Source organism: Emys orbicularis, chromosome 6, assembly GCF_028017835.1.
Source record: "Emys orbicularis isolate rEmyOrb1 chromosome 6, rEmyOrb1.hap1, whole genome shotgun sequence".
NCBI classification, from domain to species: Eukaryota; Metazoa; Chordata; order Testudines; family Emydidae; genus Emys; species Emys orbicularis.
Window position 1 is genome coordinate 67,624,332 of NC_088688.1, and position 16,076 is coordinate 67,640,407.

The window sequence follows — 16,076 nt, forward strand, 5'->3', positions numbered from 1 at the left end:
GCCTCAGTATTCTATGGGAAGCCAGTGTAGAGTGGAGGACAGGTGTGATGTGTTCATGGTAGCTTGTATTGACTCATAGACTCTAAGGTCAGAAGGGACCATTATGATCATCTAGTCTGACCTCCCGCATGATGCAGGCCACAAAAGCTGACCCACCCACTCCTGGAATAATTCTCTCCCTTGACTCAGCTGTTGAAGTCCCCAAATCACGATTTAAAGACTTCAAGTCGCAGAGAATCCTCCAGCAAATTGCTGAGGAGATGTGCTGAAGCATTATGTACTAGCTGGCGTTTCTGATGCACGGAAGGCATCATGCTCAGGCATATCGCTTTGCTGTAGTCCAGCTGCGAGGTGATGAAAGTATGAAATGGTGACATCCTCTGTCCAAAACTAAGTCAACAGCTTCTGCAAACTTCTTGACTATTACATAATTATAGCAATTCGTATGCCCAAGTAATCAAGTAGCAAGCCAGTTTTCATTCTAAAGCTTGTTTACATATACTTGTTTCTCTAAAATATTAACCAATTGGGTTGAAATTGCCCATGGCTGGTGTCCGAGTGAATTTTTTGCGGGGGGTGGAGAGAATTGTGAGCAAAATCCCTTCAGGTTCTAAATTATGAAATTGTGGAAACATTTTTTTAATAATGGGAAAAACATAACAACACATCTATAGCCAAAACAGCTAATGGTTGAATCTTGAAAGCTGACTTCAGCAATATGTAAGGACTTTGGGGAGAAGGGGAAATTAAAAAATGACAAGTGCTTGACATATCACTTCTGAGCATGCTAAGTGGGCATCAACTACATTTATTGCAGAGCTTAGTGAAACTCCACCCATTTTGTGACACATTCTCTCCAACAGCCCTGATAAATGGGCTCAAGTTAAGTATGGGACTGCTAGGACACAGTATCATGGGGGTTATAAAGGGCTCATTGAAACATACATTCAAAATAAAAATCCCTACCTGAACATGAGGAACAGGAAAAAATGCAACTCTACAATTTTAGAGTCTCTCCACTGCTCACTTACATTCTACATTATTATTCACATTAAAAATAAATTAAGGCCAAGTTCTAAGACAAGGGAGGCCTAAATTTAGGCTCTTAAATCTAGATTTAGGCACCTAAATACTGTAACTAGAACAGATTATCAAAAGTGCTCCATACCCTGCAACTTCCACTAAATTTTATTCACCCATTTTTTAAAATCTTGGCCTAAGTTTCCATCTTTAACTATTGTGCCAAAGCAGCTGTCACAATGCAACCAGATGTGCTGCTGCTTTCTTATTTTAGCCTTACAGAAATTTCTCCAGCCAAGCAATAGCAACAGCAAGGGTGGAAACTCACCTTACTCATTTACATTAGTGTGGTATGAGCTTCATAGCCTAATTCAGACAGAGGGTGGCTCAGAGTCAAGGATTCTCTATGGGAAATGCCCTGCCACTAGCCCCCTCTCTTTTAAACTAGGGAGCTGACAATTATAACACCTTCAATGATTGCAGTTATGGCAATAGAACACAGGGAGATGAGAAGTGTCTCAAGCAGGCAAGTCTCAAATCATTTAGGGCTTCATACTGCATGTTAAACAAAATACCCGAAACTCCATCCAAAAATGTATCAGCACCCAGTGCAATGCACAGGACACAGGGGTACGGTAAACACAGTATAAAGCACAGATTAATGAGCAACTGCATTCTGTACTAACTTTCTGAATGGCTTTAAGGTGAGTGCATTTTCTAGTACTACCACTTCAGGACCAGATTGTTCTTTAAAGCCCTGGCCTACATTCTAGGACAGTGAGGAGGGGCTGTGCTGCAAAGGATACCCTGGTGTTCTCCAGCTTAAAGTGTTGCAGAAGGTCTGAATGTAAGCAAACTTCCTAAAGCTTTGTTACATGGTGCATTTTGTCCCTTTTGTTCCACCTTACTTTTTTTTCTCTGCACTGATGAACAATAGAGCTGGGGCAACTGATCAAGAACAGCTGGGGCAGTGGAAGAGAACAGGACTTTATGTTTAAATTCCTGAAATATTGAAGGCAAGAAATGAGCAATGTAATAGCAAGGAATCCTCTTATTTAAGGCTTTTGTTTGAAGTCTGAATGTTTGGCAAATGTTTATGTTTCTTACCTTGAGGTTACCGATGTCTGTATTTTAATTGAAGATATTAGACAGGAAACAATCAGTCTGGCCCAGGCTTAACCAGCTGCGGAATAAACAACCTCAGAAATGGAATTCTAAAAAGTGTTCTCATTACCTTATGCACCCTGATCCTTGGATGTGCTACAGTGTTTTCTCTCTTGTAGGGCTTAACCCATAAAAAGTGAAATATATAATGTTCCTAGTTCGAAACTATCACATAGCAAAACAAATCATTTTCCTCAACTCAAGCGTAATTCTAAAAGATACCAAATGAGACTAGTTTTCTTCTGCCCTGGACTAGTTCAGCATTAAATATTTTCTGCATTTTTTGTCACAAAATAGGAAAATAAATTGTGTGTGTAATTTACTGATCAATAAATGCCTGTCTGTAAAGCTCAATATTTTGCTCTGCACACACCCAGTCATCAGCCCCATGCTACTTCCCAGTGTGACACTGACTAGATGCAGTGAAAAGATAATATAGTACCTGGAGCACAATCATGGCAGGAGAGATTACAGGGATTTGGGGGCTTAAACAAATATTTACCAGTAAGTCCTTAGCTTAATTTTGTCAGGCTTTTACAGTTAAAGCCCAACAGAAGCACCACTTAGTTTCATATACAGAGCTGTGCAAAACATTTTGAACAAAACTCAAAAAGAAGCACACCTCAACCAATCCAAGTTTTGTTACAGACCTGAAAGTGGGCCTCCGTTTCTGTATACGTCTGAACCTGGGCTGAATTTTGGGCAAACATATGCTTATTTTTAGGCAATTCCTCTCTCCCATGAAGTCCAGGGAATAACATTTTTCCCCTTTATAATCTAGTTGAATTTAGGTTAAACTAACTGGGAATGAACCTACATAAACCAAAAGAGAAGAGGAAAAAAATGGAACCCTCCCTGCAGATAGCCCCTTTTTATCCAGCGGTATAACTTCCCACCCCATTTGAAATAGAGAATGTTCCCAACAATCTTGTTTGCAAGAAAATCTATGACCTATCATTGGAGGTCTAAAGTTATTTTTAATAATTGCTGATGAATGAATGATTATCATTGGTTGATGTTTTGTTTTTTCCTGTTAGGATCTTTTGCAACCAGTTAATTTATAGGAAGCTGAGCCCCCTTTTCCTTTTGTTGGTGACAGATATCAGTTCAAGAGTGTTGTCATTTGGCTGAGACGCTGCCATCTTCCTCAAAAGTAATTTTGATATTTTTGGGTGTTATGGACTCTCAGTGCACATGGTACGCAACAAGAATATTTTTAGAAGAACTGATGGCTTAAGTGTGACTCTTCCAAATCAATAGTATCCTAATACCTCCTTCACTCCAGTTTGATTGGACCACCATGTTGTCAGCATCCAAAGCATACATCAGACCTGATTTGCCCAAAAGCGTTGGAGGGAGGTTCTGAAAGTGGAGTAAGCTAGAACTGTCAATATAAAGATTGAGGTAAAGGAAGAAGGCCTGTGTGCCTTTCCAATCAACAGGCCATCTAAGAAAACCCTGAGTTCAATCACTTAGGCAGGCAAATCATCAATGACAGACCATGCCAGTTTTGACCAGTCTCCTTACACCTGGAAAAGCCTGCATGAAGTACTATGTCTGCAATGTCATCGTCTGGTTCCTTGACTGCTACTCCTCCTCGTATTCCATGTGAATCCAAAGCAGCGCTGAACAGTTTAACCCCATTATCGTGAGTATCTTGTGTTTCCTTTTTCTAGTTTTGACTTTTGTTTTTATTTGCTGGGAGACATCCCAGATGTTAATCATTTTAGGGTGTACAAGTGTGGTTGTGTGCGTGCATGTGTGTACAAGCACCTGTAAAGCCCTCATATGGAAGGCACCAGCAAGAAATTCCCTTATAAAATCTTCGCTAAAAATGTCCCTATTTTGTAGACGTATCCTAAGAAGCCTTTAAAACTATCAGTGGTAAATTGTAAAGTAAAGCTTCTGTTGATCAAAGAATCTTAGTAACATCAGCGTTTGGGGAGAAGATAAGGTCAGCCAACACATGTAATCAGGGGTGCTGGAACAATTTGTACAGTGGTGGTGCTGAGCGCCATTGAACTAAATTGTCAACCCTGTATATAATGGAATCCACTTCAAGCCAGGGGCCAGCACCCCCAACATCCCTAGTTCCGGCACCTATGCATGTGATAGTAAAATCCAAGGAGGAATCTTTAATCTTTAATCAGCTTTGAGTTTGTGATTTAAGACATAAACAATAATTTGGTTGCAATATTAAAATATACAACCAGCTAAATTTTGATTGCACACCACTGGCAAAGTTCTTTACTTGTGGTCTATAACCAAACTGACAGCCATCTCCTTGGATTCCTTTCTAGAATTTGTAAGGATTGATTATCTGCTGCATTAATCTGATTGTTTGACTAAATTGGTCTTAATTGCAATCCAATATGCTTATTTACTTGTTCACTTGAACTTAATATGCTTTTGATTTGATGACTGTATTGCTTATTTTGGCAGCATTTATGTAGTTTAGTAATGATTTTGTCTTGATTTTATTTTTAATAACTTTAATAAAATGTCTAAAGAGTTATATTTTTTTAAAATCAGCAACATGGGCTAGAACCTTTGAGAATCTAGGTGAACATCAGCCAGTCCACCTAGGAACCTATTCAGCTCCCTCTCTATAAACCCTATGTTCTCACAAAGTAAATTTTCCCATTTTTCAGGGATTCCACTCTATATGGCCATTTAAAAAGAAAAATCATTATCTATAAGACATCTGTAATATATCTATGAGTCAATCAACAAAGCATCTATCTCCATATTGGGATTTCAGGAGCAGGATGTGTTCTTTTTCAGTTCTGCTGTCATGAATGGCAGTTTCATAGACTAGGCAGAGAAAGATTCTACATGGTGGAGGGGATAGAATGCCTGTGGGTGAAGGTTCTGTGAATGTTGAAAGAACATGTTTACTTTTTCTTAGGGAATTCACATTAGCTGTTGAACCCAGGAAGTTCACAGAACGTCTCTAAGTGGGGAAGGCAGAAAGGTGTGTGTACACACACACACGCTCTCTCTTTCTCTCACACAAACTTTTTTTTCTTTTCCTTTTTTCTTTTATTTTGGGGGTGATGGTTTTGAGACGAAAAATGGTTCTACAACCATTGATTCAAAGGAGATTACAGAAGAATTAAAATCTGGAATTAGAGTGGCGAGTGATTGAAAATAAAGTCTGGTCCCCTAGGATTCTGTGTGTGCCCAGTGTTCTCTGTTTGAAAACTCTCTATTGACTGTAAATTCTTCAGGGGCAGCGTCTATATTTGTATTATGTACTTTCAGAGTCAATCACAGTAGGGCCCTGATCCTTGATAGGAGTCTAGTTGCTTTCATAATAGAGATAAATAAACTCGATGTATATGTTTGAGGCTGAATAGCTTGGGGCAATGAGTCATTGTTGATAGTGGAGTTAAGGCAGGTTAAAGGTCTTGGACTACATAAATTGTGAGCAGTAAATGAGGATTTTGAAAGAGTTCTGAGAGGGAGAGGATAAAGTGTCTTAACAATGACAGGTGCCAATAAACTACTAGACTCTCCTGAAGAAATAAAATAACGGAGGATATAGAATGGGATTGAAGAAACCAAGACAATCCGTCTTGGAAGTTGTCTGGAGTCCACTGCAAGCTGTTTTCCATTTTGAAAACAGGGGAAAGAATAGTGAGAGGGGTAAAGAAGCAGTGACAGCTTTTTTCAAGAGGGTGTTTAGAAAAGAATAGGAAAACTAATGAGGTTATAAGCAACAGAGGGTCCTGTGGCACCTTTAAGACTAACAGAAGTATTGGGAGCATAAGCTTTCGTGGGTAAGAACCTCACTCAGATGCAAGTAATGGAAATCTCCAGAGGCAGGTATAAATCAGTGTGGAGATAACGAGGTTAGTTCAATCAGGGAGGGTGAGGTGCTCTGCTAGCAGTAGAGGTGTGAACACCAAGGGAGGAGAAACTGCTTCTGTAGTTGGATAGCCATTCACAGTCTTTGTTTAATCCTGATCTGATGGTGTCAAATTTGCAAATGAACTGGAGCTCAGCAGTTTCTCTTTGGAGTCTGGTCCTGAAGTTTTTTTGCTGTAAGATGGCTACCTTAACATCTGCTATTGTGTGGCCAGGGAGGTTAAAGTGTTCTCCTACAGGTTTTTGTATATTGCCATTCCTGATATCTGACTTGTGTCCATTTATCCTCTTGCGTAGTGACTGTCCAGTTTGGCCAATGTACATAGCAGAGGGGCATTGCTGGCACATGATGGCATATATAACATTGGTGGACGTGCAGGTGAATGAGCCGGTGATGATGTAGCTGATCTGGTTAGGTCCTGTGATAGTGCTGCTGGTGTAGATATGTGGGCAGAGTTGGCATCGAGGTTTGTTGCATGGGTTGGTTCCTGAGTTAGAGTTGTTATGGTGCGGTGCGTGGTTGCTGGTGAGAATATGCTTAAGGTTGGCGGGTTGTCTGTGGGCGAGGACTGGCCTGCCTCCCAAGGTCTGTGAAAGTGAGGGGTCATTGTCCAGGATGGGTTGTAGATCACTGATGATGCGTTGGAGAGGTTTAAGCTGAGGGCTGTAGGTGATGGCCAGTGGAGTTCTGTTGGTTTCTTTTTTGGGCCTGTCTTTTAGCAGGAGGCTTCTGGGTACACGTCTGGCTCTGTTGATTTGTTCCTTTATTTCCTTGTGTGGGTATCGTAGTTTTGAGAATGCTTGGTGAAGATCTTGTAGGTGTTGGTCTCTGTCTGAGGGGTTGGAGCAGATGCGGTTGTACCTCAGTGCTTGGCTGTAGACGATGGATCGTGTGGTGTGTCCGGGGTGGAAGCTGGAGGCATGAAGGTAGGCATAGCGGTCGGTGGGTTTTCGGTATAGGGTGGTGTTAACGTGGCCATTGCTTATTTGTACTGTGGTGTCCAGGAAGTGGACCTCCCGTGTAGATTGGTCCAGGCTGAGGTTGATGGTGGGGTGGAAGCTGTTGAAATCATGGTGGAATTCTTCCAGGGTCTCCTTCCCATGGGTCCAGATGATGAAGATGTCATCAATGTAGCGTAGGTAGAGAAGGGGCGTGAGTGGACGAGAGCTGAGGAAGCGTTGTTCCAGGTCAGCCATAAAGATGTTGGCATATTGTGGGGCCATGCGGGTGCCCATAGCGGTGCCACTGGTCTGGAGGTATATATTGTCACCAAATTTGAAATAATTGTGCGTGAGGATAAAGTCACAGAGTTCAGCAATAAGTTGTGCTGTGTCATCATCAGGGATACTGTTCCTGACAGCTTGTATTCCATCTGTGTGTGGGATGTTTGTGTAGAGAGCCTCTACATCCATGGTGGCTAGGATGGTGTTTTCTGGGAGGTCACCAATGCATTGTAGTTTTCTCAGGAAATCTGTGGTGTCACGGAGATAGCTGGGAGTGCTGGTGGCGTAGGGTCTGAGTAGGGAGTCCACATATCCAGACAGTCCTTCAGTGAGAGTGCCAATGCCCGAGATGATGGGGCGTCCAGGATTTCCAGGTTTGTGGATCTTGGGTAGTAGATAGAATAACCCCGGTCGGGGCTCTAAGGGTATGTTGATTTGTTCCTGTGTTAGTGTAGGGAGTGTCCTGAGTAGCTGGTGCAGTTTCTTAGTGTATTCCTCAGTGGGATCTGAGGAAAGTGGCCTGTAGAATTTGGTATTGGAGAGTTGTCTGGCGGCCTCCTTCTGGTAGTCAGACCTGTTCATGATGACAACAGCACCTCCTTTATCAGCCTCTTTGATGATAATGTCAGGGTGGTTTCTGAGGCTGTGGATGGCATTGCGTTCTGCACGACTTAGGTTATGAGGCAAGCGATGTTGTTTTTCCACAATTTCTGCCTGTGCACGTCGGCGGAAGCATTCTATGTATAGGTCCAGACTGTCATTTCGACCCTCAGGAGGAGTCCATGTGGAGTTCTTCTTCCTGTGTTGTTGGTGGGAGGGTATCTGTGTATCAGTGCGCTGTTCAGTGTTATCTTGAAAGTATTCTTTGAGTCGTAGGCGGCGAAAGTAGGCTTCCAGATCACCGCAGAACTGTATCATGTTCGTGGGGGTGCTGGGGCAAAAAGAGAGTCCCCGAGATAGGACAGACTCCTCTGCTGGGTTGAGTGTGTAGCTGGATAAATTGACGATATTGCTGGGTGAGTTAGGGGTACCCCTGTTGTGGCCCCATGTGCCAGGTAGGATTTTAGACAGCTTACGGTCCTTTTTCCTTTGTAGAGAGGTGAAGTGTGTAATGTAGATCTCCTGTCTTATTTTAGTAAAGTCCATTTGTGTGGAGGGTTGGTTATTTATGAAAGTCTCCAGGTTGGAGAGCTCTTTCTTGATGTTTATCTGTTTGCTGTATAGGATGCTGATCAGGTGGTTCCTCAGTTTCTTTGATAGTGTATGGCATAATCTCTCACTGTGGTCTGTGCAGTATGTAGATAGCAATGGATTTTTCACCTTCAGTCCATTTGGTATGATGTCCATCCGTTTGCATTTGGAAAGGAAGATGATATCTGTCTGTATTTGTGCAAGTTTGAAGAAACTTGCACAAATACAGACAGATATCATCTTCCTTTCCAAATGCAAACGGATGGACATCATACCAAATGGACTGAAGGTGAAAAATCCATTGCTATCTACATACTGCACAGACCACAGTGAGAGATTATGCCATACACTATCAAAGAAACTGAGGAACCACCTGATCAGCATCCTATACAGCAAACAGATAAACATCAAGAAAGAGCTCTCCAACCTGGAGACTTTCATAAATAACCAACCCTCCACACAAATGGACTTTACTAAAATAAGACAGGAGATCTACATTACACACTTCACCTCTCTACAAAGGAAAAAGGACCGTAAGCTGTCTAAAATCCTACCTGGCACATGGGGCCACAACAGGGGTACCCCTAACTCACCCAGCAATATCGTCAATTTATCCAGCTACACACTCAACCCAGCAGAGGAGTCTGTCCTATCTCGGGGACTCTCTTTTTGCCCCAGCACCCCCACGAACATGATACAGTTCTGCGGTGATCTGGAAGCCTACTTTCGCCGCCTACGACTCAAAGAATACTTTCAAGATAACACTGAACAGCGCACTGATACACAGATACCCTCCCACCAACAACACAGGAAGAAGAACTCCACATGGACTCCTCCTGAGGGTCGAAATGACAGTCTGGACCTATACATAGAATGCTTCCGCCGACGTGCACAGGCAGAAATTGTGGAAAAACAACATCGCTTGCCTCATAACCTAAGTCGTGCAGAACGCAATGCCATCCACAGCCTCAGAAACCACCCTGACATTATCATCAAAGAGGCTGATAAAGGAGGTGCTGTTGTCATCATGAACAGGTCTGACTACCAGAAGGAGGCCGCCAGACAACTCTCCAATACCAAATTCTACAGGCCACTTTCCTCAGATCCCACTGAGGAATACACTAAGAAACTGCACCAGCTACTCAGGACACTCCCTACACTAACACAGGAACAAATCAACATACCCTTAGAGCCCCGACCGGGGTTATTCTATCTACTACCCAAGATCCACAAACCTGGAAATCCTGGACGCCCCATCATCTCGGGCATTGGCACTCTCACTGAAGGACTGTCTGGATATGTGGACTCCCTACTCAGACCCTACGCCACCAGCACTCCCAGCTATCTCCGTGACACCACAGATTTCCTGAGAAAACTACAATGCATTGGTGACCTCCCAGAAAACACCATCCTAGCCACCATGGATGTAGAGGCTCTCTACACAAACATCCCACACACAGATGGAATACAAGCTGTCAGGAACAGTATCCCTGATGATGACACAGCACAACTTATTGCTGAACTCTGTGACTTTATCCTCACGCACAATTATTTCAAATTTGGTGACAATATATACCTCCAGACCAGTGGCACCGCTATGGGCACCCGCATGGCCCCACAATATGCCAACATCTTTATGGCTGACCTGGAACAACGCTTCCTCAGCTCTCGTCCACTCACGCCCCTTCTCTACCTACGCTACATTGATGACATCTTCATCATCTGGACCCATGGGAAGGAGACCCTGGAAGAATTCCACCATGATTTCAACAGCTTCCACCCCACCATCAACCTCAGCCTGGACCAATCTACACGGGAGGTCCACTTCCTGGACACCACAGTACAAATAAGCAATGGCCACGTTAACACCAAATCAACAGAGCCAGACGTGTACCCAGAAGCCTCCTGCTAAAAGACAGGCCCAAAAAAGAAACCAACAGAACTCCACTGGCCGTCACCTACAGCCCTCAGCTTAAACCTCTCCAACGCATCATCAGTGATCTACAACCCATCCTGGACAATGACCCCTCACTTTCACAGACCTTGGGAGGCAGGCCAGTCCTCGCCCACAGACAACCCGCCAACCTTAAGCATATTCTCACCAGCAACCACGCACCGCACCATAACAACTCTAACTCAGGAACCAACCCATGCAACAAACCTCGATGCCAACTCTGCCCACATATCTACACCAGCAGCACTATCACAGGACCTAACCAGATCAGCTACAACATCACCGGCTCATTCACCTGCACGTCCACCAATGTTATATATGCCATCATGTGCCAGCAATGCCCCTCTGCTATGTACATTGGCCAAACTGGACAGTCACTACGCAAGAGGATAAATGGACACAAGTCAGATATCAGGAATGGCAATATACAAAAACCTGTAGGAGAACACTTTAACCTCCCTGGCCACACAATAGCAGATGTTAAGGTAGCCATCTTACAGCAAAAAAACTTCAGGACCAGACTCCAAAGAGAAACTGCTGAGCTCCAGTTCATTTGCAAATTTGACACCATCAGATCAGGATTAAACAAAGACTGTGAATGGCTATCCAACTACAGAAGCAGTTTCTCCTCCCTTGGTGTTCACACCTCTACTGCTAGCAGAGCACCTCACCCTCCCTGATTGAACTAACCTCGTTATCTCCACACTGATTTATACCTGCCTCTGGAGATTTCCATTACTTGCATCTGAAGAAGTGAGGTTCTTACCCACGAAAGCTTATGCTCCCAATACTTCTGTTAGTCTTAAAGGTGCCACAGGACCCTCTGTTGCTTTTTACAGATTCAGACTAACACGGCTACCCCTCTGATAATGAGGTTATGTGTCTTTCTAATCTATCTATCATGTACCTATCATCATAGTATCTAGGTACTTCTGATTTATTGAGGGGGAATTAAAAGAGCTAAATGAGTATAGCCTGGATACACAATGAGTACTGGGACAGGATAATAGGATAACAGTCTGCAAACATCTGAAAGTTGTAAATACCAAGGATGAAGAGGAATTATTTAAGCAGCTGCATGTGGGTATAATGGTTAATGGAATAAAGAAAGATAAAATATAACCTGGATATTTTGATAGTACGATCAAGTAGATGATGGAATAATCTTCCAAGGCTGAAAGACTCATGGCTTGGGACATTGAAAACTAGACTGGAAAATGCATTAACAAATGTACAACAGGGGAAAAATCCTGCATTGGCAGGGAGTTGACCTAACAGAAGATCAAAAAAAGAGGTGATGTAATAGGCCAAAAGTACATACAAAAACTTAAACAGAATTAGTAATCTATATAACCAAACAGAAGACACAGTGTTTTGCTTCTCTCTTTTATTGCAACCCATCTCAAGGTCAAAACATTCACGGAAAAATAGAAACTTACAAATTGTGTGAATTGTCTTGTTGCACTCATAAAAAGACATTAAAGAGAAATGACTAGAGTTCTCCACTATATCTGCAATATTATTCACTGTCTTTATTCTGAAAATATTGTTGCCGTTTTGGAGTAGATAAAAAGCCCAGCATAATATGTGTTCACATGTATTTATGACATTCCAAGCAAAACTCTACTTTATATTTTTTCCAGATAAATGTTTTCAGCTTCATTTTGAAGTGTCTAATAAGAAAACATTTAACAACTGTCACTGGACTTTGAGTTGATGCTTTCTGTAGTTGTCAAGAATTAATGCTGTGGGACTGGAATACAGTTTTGGCAGAATTGCACGGACATACTAAAACTGTTCTCCAGGTTATGGTGCATCAGTTCATCTGGATTAGCAAAACACTTTGACAATAATGGCAACTCGTCAGCTGAAACTTGAGCATTTGATATTTTGGATTAAAAGAGTATAACCTTTAAAAAGCAAATACGCAGAGTTATTCACCTCAAAAAATCATCCTTTAACCAAATTGCAACATTCTAAAGGTTAATGCAACTTCAAACCAAAGCTGCAACATCTGTATTTTCAATGTCTGCTTATCAACACTTGTCAAATTTCACTCTTGCGACACATATAGAAAATTAAACTTTTTATGTATTCACTTCAGCTATTTTCTGCATATATTATCTTATAAATCAGTTTTGGATTAAAAAACAGGTACACAATTGCCAACCAAAGTAGTCTTCAGTAGCTGGGGAACAAATATGAAAAGCACAGAGTACAATGCTTAAAATATACGATTTAGAGGATGCCAGAAGAATTTTTCCTCCAGAGCAATTATTCTCTTCTAGAGTAAGGCCCTGATCTTGCAAAGTGATGCATGTGGTTGGACCCTTACGCCCACATGGAGTCCCACTGAGGTCAGCTATGCCCACGCTCTTGCTTTGCAGGAGTGGGACCCACATTAGCAACCACATACTACATCGGGGAAAATCAGCGTTGTGGCTTTTATTTATTAAACTTTCCTTTTTACTTGAAATTTCAGAATTCGGGAACATGACAGCATTGTGAAAGGAAACAGGTTCATTCAGAAAGTTTAATTAAAAAAAGAAAAGAAAAAACAACAACATTATTTTAAGCTATATAAACATGGCCTTATTACTGATTTCCCACAGCGGGTGTCTTCTGTGCAGCATTTGGTTATCTGTGGTAAATTAAAGCGCTGTTAGCTCACTTATTACAAAAATGGCAAGGTGCAAAAATTGAGAAATCTATACATCATCTCCTATATGACTATTTAAGGAAAAATCACTTCTGCTGTTCTACAACATAAAACAAGTAAGATTGTCTACTTGAATAACCATTCAATAGTTACCATCATTTATTAAGATTTCCATTCAAAAATGAATTTCAAAATAATGATTTTTGTAATTAGCAAAATGTTTAGAAGAAAATCACAATTATTTGTGGATTCTTATATTACTGTGCATCCTAAAACACATGGGTGGAGTCAGTCTAGGTAATAATATGGATTAAGATTAGCTCCCAGTTTCAGCAGAGGCCTATACTGATCAGTTACACTGGTACTAGCACTGAGTTATCACTTACAAACCAAAGGAAACATGCATGACTGAGGCAAAGGGAAGAGAACAAAAGAAAATAGGCTTAACATCTAATATAACTCAAGCCATCCACAGAACTAGTAGGAATCCACTTCAGGAAATCTGCCAAAGGCTTTTACATTGTGTTTATGTGTACAAAAAGGATACAATGCATTTCTTAAGATTTGTTTTCGACATTCGTACATAGTTTTACAGTACATCAAAGTCAGTGTATAGTCAACTCCATTTTACTGTAACTGGTGTAAACTCACAATTATATTGCATCATGAAAGGTTGTGAGCCCTCTTCAATGTCTTTAGGGATTTGCAGATTTTTAGGATGACAATTAACAGTCAGGACAGTTACATGAGTCTAACTACAATGAGAGAGTCCAGTTTCTGTTCCAAAATTTCCAGGAGGGGTCACCAGACATAAAATGTTCATTGCTTTTAAAAACATTAATTTTAAAACTTAAAAATAAAATAAAAACCTCTTTTAGAACAATGGACTCTTGAACATATATTTCACAGAAAGCAAAATGAGATTTAAAAACATGAAAAGGTTTAAAATATTCCTGCAACATTGTACAACCAAAACCTGCAGTCCCCATTACACCTGCTGAATGCATTAGTCAAACTGTAATATCACATAGGTCGTTATGAAGCAGAAGACATACTGGGTGTCCAGCCCATTTGATAAGCCCGTTCCAAGGTCCTCTTGCAATCTTGCAGTACAGTACTGAAGGTTATGTGTGGATATTGCTGCACGAGCTGTTCCACTGTTGCTTCATTCACCTACAACCAAAGAAAAGATTCTATAATCACACCAAGTAAATAAAACATGCAACCTAATATGGACAACAAGACATATCAGTGTTTGGATTTCTAAATATGAAGCTGCATGACTCATCCTGCTAGCCTTCTTTATGCTGGAAGGACTTGCAGCATTGGACCCTTGGTTTATAATTTGGGTTATTTGAATATAATTAAGTGCGGCTGTTTTTTATGACAAAAATGAGAAAAATCACAGCTCCATCATGACAAAAAATGCAAGTCATAAGTTAATACCATTGTTTGTGGTGGAAAATGATAAGGAAAGTCAAACACATATCCTTTATTTTAAAATAACCATTGTTTTTAAACCATTTGATAATATTTACCAAACAGATTAAACCCCTTTAAGATCCCATGCGCCACTACCCTGGACACTCAGGGGAGCCAAAATTGTAAACATTCAAAGACTAGAGTATCTTGTTCATGATTGCACTGCCCAGAGTGACAAACACCTACATTAGGAGTCTTTTCACAGACAAGTATCCATTCAAACTCTACCAGCTAGACAGACGTTTACCAAGTGTAAGATTTTCCTGGTGATAGAAAAATGAGAAATTGGCTGTAAGAGTACTGAAGATAAGTGAAATAAAAACAACTTTGGGCATGATTCTGATACCCTTACTTACAACAAGTAATAGCTCCACGACTAGCACCTTTGAAATGGTACTAATCAATGTGAATAAGAGTATGGGAGTCTGTTAATGAAGAACATAAAATCATATGATTACGTAAGGAGAAAACAATAAGAATGAATTGTATTGGACATGAACATCATACGGTAATATGGGTCAGCACTTCCAAAGGTTAAAGAGTCCTCAAAAATATTTAAAAGCCCACAGAGCTCTACATATACCTTCGGTGGCAGCTTTTTTAGCCTTTAAGTGTAAAGCTAACACAGAACTCAGATCCTTGGTGAGACACGCTGAAATGGTAGGAATCAATAATTAAAACGTACAAGACTGGCAGGTCAGGGATGTCCCTGCTAGACCTTAACCATCAAAGATACCACCTTTATTCTTGATTAGACAAGGCAATCAGACAGGCCTAATTAAACCTAACACCTTTACAATTGCAATGCTGTGAGGGGATTAATTTGTCAATTATTTTTAAGCTGATTGCAGTTCATATCACAGAAGTAGACAGCTTCCTTCATCCTTTAGATAAATAAAAGATTAACCTAAGAACCACAACTTTTAGGTAGCTTTCTTTGAAATCTTTATTGAACACTTAGGCATTTTTAAATGCGTCAATATTTCATTTAAATACTGAGCAGCCTACACTGACAGGATGTACCGGTAATACAATCCTCCACTTTTCTTTTCTAGTGTCCAACATTCAAGGCAAAAAATGAAAAATAATGTTTGCTATCGTCATTGAGATCCTTCTTGGAATATTTAAAGCATAATGACTACAACATCTAATAAAGCTTCCCATCCTCCCACCCCGCCCCTCAAAAAACCCAAGAACTATAGCAGGGATTGCAGAGATTGAACAGTGATTGCACTCTCTGTCAGGGATAAATGAAGAGTTTAATCTCCAGTTCTTCTGCTTTGATAATAGAAACACTCAATCTTCATTGGAAGCTTCATCTATCTGAGGCTGACTTGGATAGAAAACTGGTTTAACTTCTCCTCCAGGTACACAGAGAAAATGCAAGCTCTGTACTCTTTTGGTAAACAACTATGTTAAAGTAACACCTGTGGGTGCTGAAAAACAAGAAGCATCTTTTAATAAATCCAAATGAAATTAGAGGTAGCATAAGACCTCCACAATATTTGACAC

The 16,076-nt window shown here is 40.9% G+C and overlaps 1 protein-coding gene across 1 annotated transcript in view; it reads right to left on the reverse strand.

Moving 5' to 3' along the window:
* Positions 1-14,117: 14,117 nt before the first annotated feature.
* FBXL17 (F-box and leucine rich repeat protein 17) overlaps positions 14,118-16,076 on the reverse strand; it is a 470,061-nt gene continuing 468,102 nt past the window's right edge. Inside the window, exon 10 of the mRNA XM_065406296.1 lies at positions 14,118-14,255. Coding sequence (XP_065262368.1) covers positions 14,118-14,255 — 138 coding nt within the window. The remainder of the gene's footprint in view (positions 14,256-16,076) is intronic.